General features: G+C 40.8%; 1 protein-coding gene across 1 annotated transcript; it reads left to right on the top strand.

Moving 5' to 3' along the window:
• The first annotated feature begins 680 nt into the window (after positions 1 to 680).
• NIPA1 (NIPA magnesium transporter 1) lies at positions 681 to 16,146 on the top strand. The gene is made up of 5 exons (XM_084224179.1): positions 681 to 886; positions 4,081 to 4,128; positions 8,058 to 8,148; positions 9,407 to 9,567; positions 10,850 to 16,146. Exons 1-5 carry the CDS (start codon positions 727 to 729, stop codon positions 11,359 to 11,361), a joined length of 972 nt encoding a protein of 323 aa, XP_084080305.1. The 5' UTR covers positions 681 to 726; the 3' UTR covers positions 11,362 to 16,146.
• Positions 16,147 to 18,260: the final 2,114 nt, after the last annotated feature.

Raw genomic sequence — 18,260 nt, forward strand, 5'->3', positions numbered from 1 at the left:
CTGATTGTCCGGCTCTGCCCCTCACATTGACCTGGCAGGGTGGATGGAGCGGCAGCTCCAGGTCACGGTGGCGGCTGCAATGGCAGCCTTGATCCCCGCCTGGCCCTGCCGTCGCAACATCCCATGCTGTCGGACCGGGAAGCCAACGTGAATTTTAGAAACCCCACGGGAAAGCGAGAGCGCTGGAAAGAAGCGCTACACCCACACCTGAAACTCTGACCCGGTGGGGCTCGTCTGCCCTGCACAACATTTCCCTCTGCACGTCTTCTCGCATCCCTCTGTCTTTCCGCCCTGCTGTTATCCTCCTCTCCTTCCTCATCCCTGTGCACATTTCTCCACATCCCCCTGGTCTCCGCATCCCCCTACACGTCGTCCCGCACCCTCTGCCCATGAAGGTTCGCAGCTCAGAGCTTCTCCCCGGTATCTGCCCCCGCCGGGGACCCCCGAGAGCAGCGGCAGCGGGGCGGGCTGGCTCGGCGCGGTGCGGGGGCGGCCAAGGGCGGCACGGAGCCGCGCTGCCGGACCGGCCGTCGGGGCAGGGCGGCCATGACGTCACCCTGCTGCCGTCCCCGGCGGGACGCTCGCCAGGAGCCGCGGCTGCCGCCGCTGCCGCCCGGAGCCGCCCCCGGCGCGGCGCAGCGCAGCGCAGGGCGGGTCCCGGCGCAGAGCCGCTGCCGGGAGCGCTGGGCCCGGGCAGCCGCCGCGCCTGCAGCTCTCGGCGGGGCCATGCGGATGGCGGTCGGTGCGGCAGCGGGCGAGGGGGCAGCGCAGAGCCCCGGCCCCGCCGCCGTGTCGCTGGGCTTGAGCGTGGCCGTGGTCTCCAGCCTGGTGAACGGCTCCACCTTCGTCCTGCAGAAGAAGGGGATCGTGCGGGCCCGCGGGAGAGGTAGGGGCCCGGCGCTGCGGTGGCCGCGGGTGGGAGCGCCGCTCCCGGGGCTTCCCGGCCTTCCTCCGCACCCCGCGACCCCCCGGTACCCTCCCAGGTGTGCGGGGCCTCAGCCCCGGCCCCGTGCGGGACGGCTGCCCCCGCCCGGGGCGGCCCGGCCACCCGCGGGGCCGCTCCCTCCCTCTCTCCCTCTCTCTCTCGCCCGCAGCCCTTCCCCGCGCTGCGGCGGCGGCCGGCCCGGAGCTGAGGGCGGCAGGGCTGCCCCGGGACCCGGGCGAGGAGAACGGGCACCCTCGGCTGGGCCGGAGCCTGGGTCGGGGGGCGGCCGGGCTGCCTGGTGGGCGGGACACCTTCCCGGCGTCTGGAGCGGGGAGCCGGCTTCAGTTTGTCACCTAAGCAAGCGTGTTTGACAGCAGAGGTCCATGGCTGGCTGGAGGCGCTGGGGAGGTGATCAATGAGCGGAGAGGCGGCAGGTGGGGGTCAGTCAGGGTGGATCGGCGCTGGAGAGCAGCGAGCCGTGGTTAACTGCGCATCAGCAACAGCTCCCTGATGTGCGCGCTGGTCTGTCACCCTGAAACACAGCACTGGGCACTTGGGTGCTGTCTGCGCTCCTGCCCGTACACAGGTTCTTCTTTTTCATGTGCTTGTGGCTTAGATAGAGTCCTGCCATGAACAGTACCAGCACATCTTGTTGCTTGTTTATTCCAGCGCTTCCGAAGACACACGCAAGTTTTATCAGTCATGTAGTTTCCACTTGAGAAGAGACAGACCAGTAACATAAAATAATTTATTTCTTATATTTTTCATATTGAAATCCCATGCCTCATTATTATTTCCTGAGGTGAACATATTCAGGAACTGACTGTGTTGTCTAGACAGTTTAGCCAAAACAAAGCTGTAAATTCACAAGTGTGAAGATCTTCTGAATTTTGTTTTGAAATTTGAGCTCCCCAAAGCATGCAGCTGAATGGCATGTGCTAGTTGCATCTTCATGCTTTGAACATAGGAAAATGCAATTTTAAAACATTTCTTTATTTGTTTTTAGTATCATACTTTTATGTAAGGGGAAGACTGTAAATGCAGGTTGCATCATGCCTTTGAATTGTATTACTGTGGTCAATAGCCATTTGTTTTTGTAGGTGATGGTATCTGTGTATGAGCATGTGTCCATAAGTTCTAGGAACTCTTTTTGATGAAAAATCCTTTTTAGTTCCAGGACAAGGTATTTTCTGTGTATACATTGCATGTATGTAAATATGTACGTATATGTACACATACATATAATATACAGATATATATATATATATATTTGTATTTGCATTTCCATTGCCTGCTGCATCTAGCATGTTCAGGGTGAATGCAGTGGAGCAGAGCAAGCTTGGAACTATGTTACTACAACCTGGCAGCCTGATCTAAAAAGTTTTTTTCTTTTTCTGCAATGACCTTACGTCTAAAGGCATCAGACAAACTTTTGTTTTGCAAGCATAGTCTCCCTTTCTCTCCAAGATGGCTGTAACCCATTTTGATTGTCCACAGAGAGATCACATTTGCATCATAAACACAAACCTTTTTTTTTTTGTAAGGGAAACAATGAGAAAACACAAGAGAAAAATAATAATTTTGCAACCCAAGGCAGCTGGAGGAAGTTTCCATTTAGAGTGTACTTACTCCTGAAGAGCTTTCAGTGGAGCACTAGGTTGAGTGATGGGCGTGTACCTGTTTTCTCAGTGCTAGCAGCTGTAAAACTTCCTGTTTTGAAGATATTACTGGTGTTTGTGCATCTTGCTGAGCCTTTTGTAGTTCTTTCTGTTGGCATGCTTGGTGAGGAGGCATCCAGGAAAATACCCTAGGTTTCTCTTTATTTCGTGTTGCGAAGCAGTAGGGATCTGCCCTGAATCTAGCACTTGGAGCTGTGAGTCTGAGATGGCCAGTGTCAAATGATGTCTTCTTTCCATTGTCTTCAGCAGGTGCTGTATAATTAACAAGGAGGCACTTCAAGTCTCTTCTGTCTTCTCTCTTGAATCAATAATATAGTATTGATGTAATTAGCAATTCTTGTCTAGTTAGAAACAGCAGTGGGTGACAAATATTTTGCAAAGTTACCTTACTTGAGTCAATATTTTCTATAATTTCTGCCCCCAAAAGTGTTTTTATTTTATATGCAATAACAAAAGTCTAAAAAATTACTACGCCCACTCTAAAGCTGGCCATTTTCATTAGTCATATTTCATCTCTTTTCAATTAATTGTATAGTGTGATTTCCAAGTGCTTAATACTTTATATGTCTCCAGAGTTAGTGATGGCTGTTTTTTCTTCCATTTGGGATTTCAGAGTAGGTACAATATTGCCTACTACTCCAGCAGCTTTTGGGAGAGGGCATCTTCCCCAATGACTGCAGTGTATTGCTAGAAAGAGGAGCAAAACACAGGAGCATGACTTGGTGCCAAGGCTGTGCTCAGAGAAGGCCATGCTTTCGTTTAGGAAGTGGTCATGAGCCTTGATGTTCTGCAGAAGCAGAACTTCTGTGGTGCACAGGCTCTACCTGAGCACGTCCTAAGGCAAGAGTTTATAATCTGACAGTGAAAATAATCACCCTCCAGTTTGGGAGGCACTAAGGACGATGCAGAGTTTTTACTCCTCATTAAAACAGTGAACTATGTTAGGAATTCAGAGGCTTCAGTTGTAGCACTTTCCAATGTTTAAATACAGGAGGATTGGGCGATGCAATGGTCTTGCCAAACCTGTGTGCCAAAACTGCCAAAACAATTTCTCAGCTACAATTTTTCTGATACAATTTCACTGAGGTTGTATTAGCAAACTAACTGAGCCAATTTATGGTCTGTTTCCATAGGTTTACAGTTCTAGAAGTGGTTCTAATTTTATGTTTAAATGTCACCCTCAGAAGCAGTTGGTGACATTTTGGATGCTTTTCTACACAATACTGCATTAGTGTCACAGAGGTGGTACTTCAAACTGGAAACCAGAACTTCTGACTAGCACATTGTCTTAAGAAGGTCTTACTTGGAAATAAGCCAAGTCCAAAACTGTTCTCTTTGGTTATTTTTTTTTAATCTCAGATTCAGTTGCCTTGAAGAATAGATTTAAGATTAAGGTCTTTAATAACTGAGACTGTTGTTTCATAGTTCCAATATTGTGATTTCATATTTTTCTAATACATTTTCCTATACTTCCAGGTACTTCATACTTAACTGATATAGTATGGTGGTCCGGCACTATTGCAAGTAAGTATCTTAAAAAGTTGGTTTTTTTTTAAAGACAGCTTTGCTTAGATGGTGATAGGAGACATCAGGAAATTTGGGTTTTCATCTTGAATCTTACACTTCCTTGTCATGAAATTTCCATCCCCAGAAATATTCCACTTTTAGTAAACTCTTACCATGGCTACCATGCCTGGTGGTGTTTGCAGAGGCAAAGAGCTGGGACAAACATGAGTCAGCCATCTTTCCACATTTCCAAACCATTTGGTACTTGCAGCCCTTGGCAGCCACATGCAGGAACCCAGCTCTGACTCTGGGTTCCTGCTTGGTTTGTGTCTCCATATTGCAGTGGCCAGCTCAGTTTTTAATAAAAGCCAAAGCTGAATTAAAAATTTTTGCTCTTTACAAAAGGCTTCATTGAGCACATGTTATGTTTTAGATCAGAAAGCATTTAACCAGCCTCATTAAAAAAAAACCCCAAAATTCTTTTGGTTTCTTGTTCAACAGATACAGTTTCAGTTTGCTTTTAATCGGCAAGATTAATGCAGAGCCTTCTGTGGTGCTGATATGAGATCAGTGTAATTTTACCCTTAATATCTTTGTAACTCTGCTAGCACCAAGTTCACTCTCTGATGTGAATCTGGAGCATGGGGAGCAACTAGCTTTCTCCTCTTACATAAGCCCTGGTTCTATCCACAAGCTTAGAATCATACACCACTTTTAGATTCTAATCCAGCCTTTTATGAATTATTTGGAAAGTTTTGATGCTGTTTCTGAGAAGTATATGAGTCCAGTTGTGCCCCTGGTTTTGTGGCAGCAAGGTAGGTCTCTGACTTCTGGTTTTGCTGTCTTAAAGCTATGCAAAAGGAATGAAAACCAACAGATCCCATTGAAGGACAAAGATCACAGCAAGTGTGGAAGCCAACAGAGCTTCAGAAGAAAAGTTCTCAGCTGATTTAACCTGAGTTTAAGTAGTTCTTTGACAGCTTCCTCCCCTGACAGGATCACTACTGCCTAAGTAAACGTAAATCTGTGCATCAGTCACTGTTTATCACTCCTGAGGCTCCCATCTGTAATCTCTAAGCAGAAGGAGTTAAAAAAGGGAAGTTTTATTACAGGCCTTATCTTGGTGAATCAGAGAAAACAATTTCATGCTTAAAAGAGCTGACTAAATTGAAAGAAGGCGAAACAGCTGAACGGAATGGCATCAGTTGGCTTTTTTCCAGTAGCTACATGCAGGTATTTCAAAACAAAACCTCAGTAGCTTTACTGAGGAACTGAGCAAGAAGAGTTGTTTGTGGCTATTACAGACTCAGAATGGCACCACAGTCACAAACAGCAATAGCAAGGGCCAGGTAGGCACCTATGGGATGCAGAGAAAGGTGCTGTGTGGGGAGAGGTGTTACTTGTGGAATTAGCAATGGCCCCAGTTATCTGGGTGAAATGATAACAGCTGACATCATTTTCTCAAGCAGAGAATTTGGAAGTTGGATGAATAACAAAAACCACATAAACTCTGTCAACTTGTTCTCATGGTATTTGTTCAGATGGTGAATAAGTGTTTCTGTGTTGGCATGCTGACTCAGCATAATGCTGCCCAACCATTTGGGGGCCCTGGGATCCACTGGATTACTGAAGACTTCAGAGGAAGGGCTGCAGATTCTGCTAAGGGACTATTCCTTACTCTGTAGTCAAAAGAGTGATTGCAGCATGTGTACAGGTATTTCAATGAGCATTAAACTAATTAATTGGCTAATTAATTAGTTTCAGTGGAGGTTTTGATAGCAGAAGTGATGTGTCTGGTTCTTACAGTGAAAACATCTGCATTAGTGTATTATAGATGGGGAGTACACTTGTGAAATGCATCTCCTGTTTGTCACCACAGATTGAGCTGTATTTCACATTTCATAGCAGAGTTGGGGCTCCTGACCTGGTCTTTTAAATGAAACTAGGTTGGAAGATGAATTCTGGGAACATACTTAATGTGCTTGATGCATGTGAGCTGCAAATAGACTTTAAGTTAGTGGGAGCAGGCTGAAGTTTGTCTGAAATAAAGCCCCTGACATGCCTAGAATAGATATCTTTTGCTGTTCAGGTCTACTCCTGGTCTCCTTGCTAATGGAGACATGCCAGTTTGCATCAGGTTTTGTGTTGCAGTAACTTGGAGGGTACTGGTACTTGTTTATCATATTAAAAGCTTGGTGTGCCTTCAAGAACTGAAGCCATGTCTTGACTTACAGCACTGAGGAATTTCTGTTCAGAAAGGACTGGATAGTTTGGCAGCCTACCTGGATAGGTCCTCAGAATTGGGTAGATGGTAACAATCACTGAGATTCTTTTTTTAATTGGTGTTAACTAGTCCTGGTCTGTCGTTTGTGGTGGTAAGAGACCGTTACTACTACTGGTTACTGCTACATGGTGGTATGGAAAATCTCCAGTAAGTTCAGTTGCCTAACAAATATGTTCCATTTGACTGAAGCTTCAGAAATCTACTTTGTGGATTGATGTTGGTGCAATCTGTTAAGAGTTCTACCAACAGAAAGTTCAGACACCTGACCTCCAAAAAAGCAACCTTTTGTCCGAGTCATTTGGAAATATGTGTAATCTGCAGAAATGCAGAGTGCCAGCTGTGCACCATTCTCCATCCAAGATCTGCCCCAATGCCTTCAGATGCCTTGAAGATAATGCCAGAGTTGCTGCATAGATCTCCAAACAGCCTGAGGCTGATAACTGAGTTACTCTGTTCCCAGGGAGAGGGACATCACCACTGTCTCTTGTGCCTTCAGAATGCTGCTGCTCATCAATTTCTCTGTCTCACTCTCGCACATAGAGAAAGCCTCAGTGAATTTAATTAGTATAATTTTTCCACACTCTGCAGTTTTGCAAGTTTTTTTATCTCCTTCAGATTTCCTGTAGGTTACACAGGTCTTCAGCTCTACTGATAATGTGAGCTAAATTGGTAAATTAATTAATGTTTGCAGAGTGCTTTGCAGATGTAAAAAATTGGATGATAGTAATGATATTTGATAGTTGAGGGCAGTGCCAGCCTGAGCATAAAGACATCTTGGATTCTTGAAATGTTTTTAAATGCTGATAATGGCTTTTAACAGCAACTGGAAATTTGAGCTGTATGTAATTTGTGCTCAATCTCAAGCTTCTTGCCAGTTACCACAGACTCTGTAACTGTGCAAGTATGTTGACCTATTATAAACTTGCCAGCACTTGCAAAACCATCTAGCTTTTATTTTTTAACTGAAAATTTGAACACATTAACTGTTATCACAGCTGTGATGTGCAATACTGTGGTATATCTTGGAATTTGCTTTTACTTGAGGAAAGAAAAATAAGGTTGAGGCTGTTACTGTGTCTTGTCAGGCATGTTCTTTTTACAGTTGTCAGGAATGACTTTGGGTGTTACACAGTGTTATTAAAAGTTGATGTAGTATATTGAAGAGCCCTTATGCATGTGTTTAGTGTTTCAGTAGAAGATTCCTCAGCACTGTCTTTATTTCCCCCAAAAAACTAACACTGCTGTTAGCAACTATAATCAAGTACATTTGTTTTACATGAATGCGCATTCTAAAGATGAAACCATGGATTATATATACTTTTACCCCTCCTCATACAAATATTTGAGTGTAATACTGAGATTATAATCCATGACAGTTTCTAATTCATAGTTTTATTTATATTTAACTAAGAGAAGTTACAAATGAGATTACTTACTGTGCCCACTTGGATATTCTCGCGTGACAAATATAAATCCTGTATTAACAAATACAAAACTATAGAAAATTTCCAGTCATTTTGATTATGTGCAAAATTAACAGAACTAAGCAAATTGTAACATCTGTTTTCCAGTTAGGTCAGTCTTTCACAAACAGTATTGGGCAAGTTTTGATTACTTATTTTTACAAAGGGGTTTAAAGGCTTATTTCTGGCTCTCTTGACAGTGGCACTGGGTCAAATAGGGAATTTCTTGGCCTACACTGCAGTCCCAACTGTGCTAGTGACGCCCTTGGGAGCTCTTGGCGTTCCATTTGGGTAAGAGTTTGCTTTTCTTGTTCTTATCTGGATGTCATTACTGCATAAAAAAATGTCAGATGGACTCAGTGCTCACTGGAGGTCCACTGAGACATGTCAGGCTTATGGCTGTACATCATGTGTTACAATGCCATCTATTCCTGTTTTCCCCGGGAAAGCATGGCTGTGGGAAGGCAGTGAAGATGGGTTTTCCTGAGTATCTTCTGCTTTTAGCTCTTACTATGATTTGGAACAGATAAACATTTTTTTCTTCCCTTTTCTGTGATTGTTCTGGACTTTTCTGCCTATTCTCTTTTTCACAGTTCCCTTACTATGTAGATCTTTCCTTTTGTCTCACAGTCTTTCTCTACCCAGCTATCCACAGCCCACGTGTGTTTATTGATGCTGATTTCATTTCATTGGATCTGGCCTCTTTCCAAGGAGGAAAACTCAAGGGAGTTCCTTGCACATGCATGCCCCCAGCGTCTTAGAAGTTATTTTTGTGGGAGGCACAGAAAAGGCAGTGAGTTTAAGGAGTTTAATATGTAACTAATGTTTTGTGAATAGATGAACTACAGGTGTGGAAATACTGCAGTGAAAAAGCACAAGTCTTTAAAAACAAAGCTGTGCATTACCTTGAGATTTTTCTGTTGCCTTCACTGGTCATCATCTTCAGAGTGTAGATGGCATTGCTTCATGTCTGTCTTTAGCTCTATCACTATGAAGCACACTGATGGTGCTTTAAGTACCACCTATTATTTTATCCTAGGCCACATATTTTGCTCACTTTGGTCAGCTAAGTGTCTGAGCCCAGCCCTGGAATCTTTGTAACCAAAGGTCACTTTTATCCCGTGACTGCTTAGCACCTGTAAAATGGGGCTTTGTGACAGCTCACCAGATTGGTAGTGGGTAGATGCCTCGGGGGTCAGATGTCTGGTTTGGGGGGTTTCAGTTGTTTGGGGAGAGGGTTGAGGGGGTGGTGTGGTTTTGTTTTTTGGGGTGTTGTGGCTAGAAGTTTTGTGGGGGTTTTTGTCTTGTCTTGTTGTGTTGTTTTGGGTTTTTTCCCCTAAGGTCAGATGTCAAGGATGGAGTAAAACTGCAAATGAATAAATCTTTCCTCAGATGTCAGAAATAAATTTTGAGAATTCATCAACATTTGATAATATTCCTTTAAAAGGGAAATTCATATGGCAAAGCACCTGTTAATTAATAATAATTAATAATGAAACATTATTAACAGGATGTAGTCAAACTTCTGTTTTTCTTCCTCTTTTCAAAGGTCCATCTTAGCTTCTTACCTACTTAAAGAGAAACTGAACATTCTTGGCAAGCTGGGATGTTTGCTGAGCTGTGCTGGGTCTGTTGTTCTCATTATCCATTCCCCGAAGTCCGAGAGTGTAACGACTCAGGCTGAGCTTGAAGAGAAGCTTACAAATCCAGGTAGTTTGTTTTTTCATTAATTCATAATGATTTTCTGAGGTTGAGCAGGAGCACACTTGAGGAAGAGGCTTACCACTTCTACCAGGTAGGGAAATTGACTTATGAAGAAATCATGATGTGACAGAGGCAGATCAGTACAGGTTTTGTGTAAGAAGACTATGCCCCGCTCTTCTTAGAACTTGGCATATTTACTGGGATGTGTGTGCAGAAAGGAAAACATGGATACTTTTGAAAACATTATCCTGCACAGCAAGCTCAGAACAATGGCCAGTTGAACTTGTAATTTTATAACATTATGAAAGACTGTATCTTGCTATTTAGAGATGAAAAGTGTAAATCTAGGGCCTCAGTTTAAGTTGTTTTATACAAAAACGAAAACATACTGTCTTCTCTCCTTTATTTGTTCATGGTTTTTTAATTAAAAGTTAATCCTAAATACCAGTTATGTTCCCAGATTTATTTGCACAATAAAGGTATGTAGAAATAGGCTGTTGAGACATATGCTGAAATGCCTGTTCTTTCTCACCAGCTGCTGGAGGACACATACTGGTACTAATATGTTCCAGGCCCATTTTTGTTTTTCTTGCTTAAGCGCTAAACTGCCAACTATTGTTTTTCTTGTACTTGCTTGAAGTGAGAGAAACTCAAACCTAATAACATCAGCTATTCAAAAAGTCTGCAAACAAAGACAAGAAAACAAATACCTTGGTCTGAGTTTACCATTTAAATCTGAACAAAGAGCATTGGCTCTGTATTTTTTTTAAACTCTAAAGCATGAAATGTTTTTCACTGATCTGTGTACTGATTGTATAATGTAAATAATATGGCCTCATGTTTGTTCTAACTGTCCCTACTCATGTGCTCACCTTAAGGAGATCTAACTTCATGTTTAAGCTCTTTGCTGGATCTACACACTGTGCTTTAATGAACTGTTTATGAATGAGGTGTTATCCTTCTGTCAGTCATAGGTGACTTTAAGGAGTATAGTCCTAATGAAAAAGAGAACAAGATTTTTAAATAGCCATCTGAAATCCATTTCAAATGTGCCACAGTGTGTTATTTTCTACATGGTTATTTGTTTTTCCCAAAGAACATGACAACATCATCAGTTGTTGATGCCAATATTTCAGGAAGCTCAGTGATTTGGATCTATCTTCAATAGCAAATCTTAATTGTGATGTGTACCTGAAAGTCACTTCTAGGACATGATTTGCCTGCTAAAATCTTTAGAAGACCAAGAGTTCTTATCTTGATATTTTCTTGTTTTGTTTTTGTTTTCCAGTTTTCGTGGGTTATCTCTGCATAGTGCTGCTAATGCTTCTCCTGCTTATCTTCTGGATAGCTCCAGCTCATGGACCTACTAATATTATGGTTTACATCAGTATTTGCTCTCTGTTGGGCAGTTTCACTGTTCCCAGCACAAAAGGCATTGGGCTGGCTGCTCAAGATATCTTTCACAATAACCCATCAAGTCAAAGGGCTCTGTACCTCTGTCTGGTACTTCTGGCAGTATTAGGATGTAGCATTATCATTCAGTTCAGATACATCAATAAGGCACTGGAGTGTTTTGACTCCTCTGTGTTTGGTGCCATCTACTACGTTGTGTTTACCACCCTAGTCCTGCTGGCTTCAGCCATCCTTTTCAGGGAATGGAGTAATGTAGGAGTCGTAGATTTTTTGGGCATGGCTTGTGGATTCACCACGGTGTCTATTGGAATTGTTCTTATACAAGTCTTCAAGGAATTCAACTTCAACATTGGAGATTTAAACAAACCTAACATGAAGACAGATTAAAATATTTTTATGGGGAAACTGGATGGCTCAGGGAAGGATGCAGAGCTGTTCATTTCTAGGTCACTATTTCAATTAGGATTCAGGTTGGTAACTACCCTCTGACAATTTGGTGGCCTATGTGAAATGAACTGGAGGCCTCCATCCAGTTTCAAAGGAACAGCTGTCCATGTAACCCAGTCAACACAATAATTGACCTTAATTGGAACTACTAATTGAGTCAGCATAGAGACTGATGTATTTCCTCACTGTAAAAGGTAGTCCATCAGAAAAGCTCTGTGAATATTCTGACAGACCTGTGTGAAAGCTTGTATTGTGACTTCTGAGGTACCATTTCTGTGGGCAGAGGACATCAGTTTCTAATGCACTCAATCTGATACCTTTCATCATAAGTGATGTATATCTTAAAATAAGGGGGGAAAAGTAAGTGGAACAATTTGTGAATCTCAGTATAGCAATGTCTTCACCATCAAGGCTGTGAATTCTCAGACAAATGTTGGTTGGATCACGGACTGTAGATTTGTTCTTTTTAGTGACTGTCTTGGCAACTTTGTCTGCCATGCGGTGAAGACACAGGGAGTTGTAAATGGAGTTCTCTATACGGAGCAGTGGACCCTTAAATATCTTTCACTAATTACTTATCAGCTCATGGTAGTGTCCAGGTATGCATTTTTCTTTGTAACTTACATACATTAAGACATACTGCATTCATCTGAGAGTTTTTAATTGGGAGCAGGTAGAAAGACTGTGAAGGATGTGGAAATGATGCACAGGCTTACTGCCTACATCGTGGCTTATTTGTAAGCAGCTCAGAACTGTTTCAGTGCCTTTGCAATCAAAAAATACTGCATAATTTTGAATGTATTTGTTTCAGATGGCCTATACTGGTTTAATAATTCCATTTCACTGTCTACAGTATTGGACTATATTCAAATTCTAAACACATAAAGCATCTAGAAGGACCGTATGTTTTTGGAAGAATTTACAAACCTGAACTGAAACCCCTGGATGCCTTGACAGCTTCTGAAAAACTCATAGTCCTAATGGGAAGAGGAGTGTTGAAATCAGTCCAGCATACCTTTATTTTAGTGACTAAATGCAGGAGACCATTTTGTTGAACAGCTAATAAATAGAGACCATTAAAAAAAAAAAGTAATTTAAAAGAGAGAGGAGCATGAGATTTATCATAGCTCAGAAAAGATGGTCTAATGTTCTTGTAATGTGGGAAAAGGAGGTTAAAGACTGAAAAAACTAAAGCATTCAGAGAGTTTTAGGTAACTGACAAGGAAATCCATTCAGATCAGTAATTCACAGACTTATGTGAACACTTTGGTTGTAATATTTTGGCAAGTAGTACAGACAGCTTAAGCTACAATGAGGATGACTCCAAACAGCTCAGTTTAAACCATTTAGAGAATATTGATATGTTAAAGAATGAAATAGTTAATTTCATATTCTACTTATATTTGGTAGCAAAAACATAATAGGTCAAAAAGTTGAAAGCTTGAAAAGCAATGAATGTTTGTTTCTGTCTAAGTACAAAAATGGAAGAGTACAGTGGAACTCAACATCTCTAGATGAGAACATCTGAGAAAATAGAAAATCCCAATGTGATTACAAGGCAGTATTTTATCAAGAAATCATGAATGTAACTTTGTAGCTGCCTGACAGGACCATGGATGTTGATTAGTGGGGAGTAGTACTGTCTGCTCTTGTGATGTTTTTTGTTGACCTGAATTGAGGTTTCCTTAAAACTCAGCCTCCATTTTCATTTAAAATGAATGCTGTAAGCCCTACTAATGGCAGCAATAATTGCAAAAGTGAATCCAAAAGATTTAGTGTTCTGAAGGACTGTTCTGAGGGAGTAAGAGCCCTCCTATGTTATTTGCAAGGTTGTTTTAAAACTCCTTATTTCAGGGAATGGCTCTTGAGTTGGCAGAAATGCACATTGTTGCAGGCCAACACACAGTAACTGGGTATCTTAATGAAATGGAGCAGCTCTAGCAGAGAAAAGATCATCTTCATGAATTTTCAAATATTGTGCAAGGTTTTTAGAAAGTCTGAGAATTGTAGATGAGGGTAATTGGGCTATGAAATCTGGTTAAACAGCATCTGTCCATTATTGATTGGAAGATGGCATCTTGGTTCTCAGCAAACATTCATATTTTGTCATATTAATTCCCCTTTTTTTTTTTTTGATTGAACCTGGAATTGCATATAGGTTATGAGACCTGTACTAGCCTACTTTTAAAAACAATGTTATCTCTTTTCTGAAGCAGTCAAGTTGTCTTTTCAAAATTTAGCTTCAGAGTTCATGAGTTGTATGTTGGTTTTGTATTAGCCTTTAATCTCTGAAGACTTCTCTGAAAATCTTTAGGTCAGAATGGAAATTATTGTGGTCTCATCTTACTCCTTCTTTGGCCATATTTGTTTGTCTTGGTTGGTTTTAAAATTAATTCTTAATTATTTATAAAGTGCCTGTCCTAGTATGTTAGATGCATATGCAAATTATTAGTAAATGTTAGATTCAGAAGAACTTGATTGCCCTGTTAAACCTTGACATTTTCTGCACCACACGAAGTTTACTTGGTAAGTGCTCACTATGCAGAGGAAGAATAAAGTAGCAACCATGTTCTGTGGTCCTCTGACCATTGTAACCACTGATAAATATCAGCACAGTTTTCTTCTCTTCTCCCCAGCTGCTCCTCATCTCTGATGAGCTTTCTAGAAATGTCTAATTAACCTTGATGTTTAAAACAAAGACGTCAAAAGCCAGCACATAAGGTGAAAGAAATTCTCGTGGCCTTGCACATCATTTATATCTGCAGCCTTTTACTTCTTGAATGCTAAGTAACTGAAAGCTTTATTTTTGCTACTTTGTTCAGTGTGTAGCAGTGTTCTTTCAAGTTCTGCTGTACCTGGATCTGGTTCAGTTCTAACTTTAGAAATGTATTAGCATTTTCTGTTGTCACTGTTGATAGGATTCTTTCCCCCTCCATCCCACGCCCTCCCCTTTCCAGGTGTCCTACCTTTTTTAGTCCCGTTGCTTTTCTGATTTAAAAGGAGGCATTGCTGAATTTGAATTTTAGCTGTTCCCTCTTTTTTTTCCACCCCTGTGACAAGTAAGCACTTTGAATAAGACAGATATCCGAGTTCCATCATCTCAGGGAGCAAATGTGCATAGTTGTCTCCTGAGCTCTGGCATCCCTCGTGGGTCTGCCCTTTTCACTGTTCTCATTGTGTTATATGCATTGATAGCTGCAAGCCAGAGGATTTCAGTTCTGATTCCAAAGTAGAAGTGGGAGAGGCTACACATAGAAAAAGTGGATTCATTACAGTGGTGGAATGCATTTGAATTACATTCAAATCCACAGGAAAGGTGTTTCACTCCTTATGTCTGACTTCTCTTATACTTGTCAAACGTATTTACTTGGTACTCACTTGAGGATAGCTCTTTGATCATTATCCCTTCAGTGTATGGAGGATTTGCATTTGTCAGTCACGATCTCTATTAGGTGTCAAACACAAAAATCCCTCAAATGTTCAGTAGGAGAATAGAAACCTTTTTGATACAACCAAAAAACCACATTTGTTACACTTCAAGTACTTCTGTAAAAAAAGAAAAATATCTAAACAAGTTATCTGCTGTATTGACTTTCCAGGACTCTGTATGTGTAAATAGAGCCTATTTATTAGTGAGCTGCAACTAACATTAATAAGAACCTGTCATACCACAGTTTGACAAGTGAGGCTTCCTATTAATAATATTGATTTTATCAGAACGTGTATTTTTCTGAAGTAACTAGCACTGAAAAATCGAAACACTGGATTAAGTTGTTGAAACAGTTGAAAGTACGGTTTAGCTTTCATTTTATTTTTAAAAAATACAGGGTTTGTATTTGAAGAAATTTGGGGTTAATAATTAGGGGGGGCTTTAAATGGGAAGTTGCTTGCACATTGTACCCCCCCTCACATTCTTGTTTCATAAATATAAGACATCAAGGATTCTACAGATATTCCCTGGTTGTCTTGAGATGGTGTAACTACTGAAATTTTACTGTTAAATCAAGCATTTTCAAATGTTTATCTGTTACCTGTTATCTTTGTAATAATTCTTTGGTGCTATCTGTGGGCTTACAGAATGTAGATTTCTAATGTGTACTGTTTTAGGCACCAATGTTGTCAACAGTTATCATTACTAGTGCCCCAGTGTATCAGACAGCAATGTTGAAATTTTACAGATTAAGAAATTTCTTTTTAAAAGCTGAAAATAAGTTTGGCTTTTCTTTATTGTTTGTGGTTGTGTTGGGTCCTTCCATGTCCACATCCCTCCCCAGACAGTTGCTCTATAGAGTGGAAAATATTGGAAAAGATTACACAAAAAGGGTATTTTTAAGTCTTTTTTTTTTAACTGTGGAACTTTCTCTTTTTTTATCTTTTTTTTTTTAATATTCCTTTTTTTTTTTCCCAGAATGTAAAAAGTAGTTCTAATGGGATATAGGGAAAAGGTAGTTGGCAACAAAAATACAATGTCAGGTTTGGTTGCTTCAATGCTCTTGCAATATAGTTACTACAGATTACATAAAAACAGTTTATTTTATTAGCTTCCAAATAATGTATATATAGATTTGTTAATGGCTTACAAGTCAAGCTTACTCTCTTTGCTTTTTAAAAAATAGTTATAGGCATGTTGTATTTGCCTTGTGTAAATTATAAAAGGCTATTTATTAAGTTTTCTGATAACTAATCTATTTATTAACCTGTATTGTTTTAAAATAAATGATTTATTTCTAGCTCAATGCTTGTTTTGTGACTTGTTTTTAACAAATGGGGTTGGGGGCAAATTAGGTTCCTACACACTGCTTTACAGGCTAATTCCAATTTGTAAGGCTAAACTAGTTCCATTACCCTTTCATAAAATAGCAGCTTTGCTTTTGATCAGAATAGCAGATTCTTGCCTGGGTACAGATCAGTTGGCCTACAGAGGGCTCAGTTGCCCTATACTGGTATCTACCAGTCTTAATGTCTTCATTGGACTAAAGCTTGCTCACAGGCAGAATGAAGACTTCTCTGGCAAAAATGTTTGCTGGGACTTGAGTCACTTCAAACTGTGTATTCAGGGTTAACATGTGCTCTGTTCCTGCATTGCTGTACACTGGTTACTTGCTAGAGCTTCTGTTCCAAGATTTACTGCTCCACAGTTGGGTGTGCATCAAGTGGCAACAGCTGTAAAGAAGTCTGTGTCACCAGTCTGATTTACTCTCTGTCATAATAGCTCTCTGTAGAAAGAATTGCTTGGAAAACTACAGTGATTTCCCATCTCATTCTTCATCTGAAATTCCTTGCCCCTCGTATCAGGTAATGACAAATACATAACTTAGAGTCTCTGTGCGTGTCTCTTAGATTTTGGTTGGCTGGGGTTTTTTTAATGGTGGGATTTATGATTAAGAACTGTGCATTTGTGTTTTAGGGGATGCATTGATATTATTGCCAGTCAAAATTCAAGGTTATCTTTAAACAAGGAAACTAGCTCCTCAGTAATATTAAATGTATGCAGTGGAAAAGATGGGTGTGGATTTTTTATTGTAATTTTATTTTTAAAGGTATTTATGATCTTAATGAAATGTACAAAGATAGACCAGAAACCTTGAAAGGCTTTCATTTCTTCATGCAGCATCTCTGATTTTTAAGTAGGTAGGATAAGGAGTCTGTATGTTGTTAGGAAGAAAATTCAGCTACCCTTATCTTGTGCATGTCAGGAGCTAGGCCTCTAAGGCAGCAGCATTGTGGTAAAGGCAAATGTGCTATCTACACCACTGGTGTTTTTGAAAGTCTGGGACATAATCAATCCTAAGCATATTTATCTCAGCAACACGGTTAATATATCTAGCTCAGCATTGCAGTTCATACTGGAAGAACATTAAAGACAAAAATCTCATTGTGTCAAAAGAAAAAAAATTTCTGTTGATTTTTTTGAGGCTTGTTCTACAAATTAAGGTCTTCAGCAGAGTCCCTTAAGTTCCTTGTGACACTGTAGATGTTGCACAAATAGACTCACAGATGTGGTTTTTGTTCTGCTCAGCTGTCTTCACAAAATACAGCAGGAAAGTAGTCATCAGAGACCCTGTTAAAGCTTCCTCAGGTTGTACAGGTGTATTTTTGCCCTTTGCCCTTTTAAATTTTACAAGATATTTATACCCATAGTAGATACTAAGCCCTAAAAAATCTGTCCACAGCCACGCAACAGGACCTACGTTGACTGCTCTCATTCAATTCCTTGGGCACAAGGATGCTTTGTGCACCTGCATTGCCCTATGAGAACAGGTTAAATTAGGCAGGTTACAACCATTCTCATGCTTGGAGTTCTTGCCAGATGCTCAGCAAACATGCCTGAAATACTGTGCTGTTGTAAATTACTCTGAGATAGTTTGAGTATTTTCCGTTACTGAGCACAACCCCTGGCTCTGAAATAAATATTTATTGTGCCAAATTGAAAACATTGAATTTGTACTTTGAACAGTTGCATGTATGTTAAGCAGAACTAGCAGCTGTAACACAAGAGGGGATTAACAGAACAACTGAAGTTCCACAAATGTCTAAATTGCTTAGAGGTTAATATTAGAGTTAATATTTTCAGATATTTATTCAAAAATGTTTTAGCTTGGTTGTCAGGTGTTTTTGAAGGGAGGAGAGCAGAGGGAGACGAGTGGAAGGGGAAGACTAAATTGACTTGCTTCGGACATTTAACTCAGGAATATGTACACATACACGCTATCAGCATTTGGCATGATCACAGCCACATGAATTTCTTCAGCTCCTTTAAGCTTTGAACCTAGCTATCAGTATTTAGTTGCTTCTGTTTATACTGTACTGGTTTAGGTGGCACAGGTTTTAATCTTTCA

Source organism: Fringilla coelebs (assembly GCF_963513975.1).
Source record: "Fringilla coelebs genome assembly, chromosome: 2".
In the NCBI taxonomy this organism is placed as follows: Eukaryota; Metazoa; Chordata; class Aves; order Passeriformes; family Fringillidae; genus Fringilla; species Fringilla coelebs.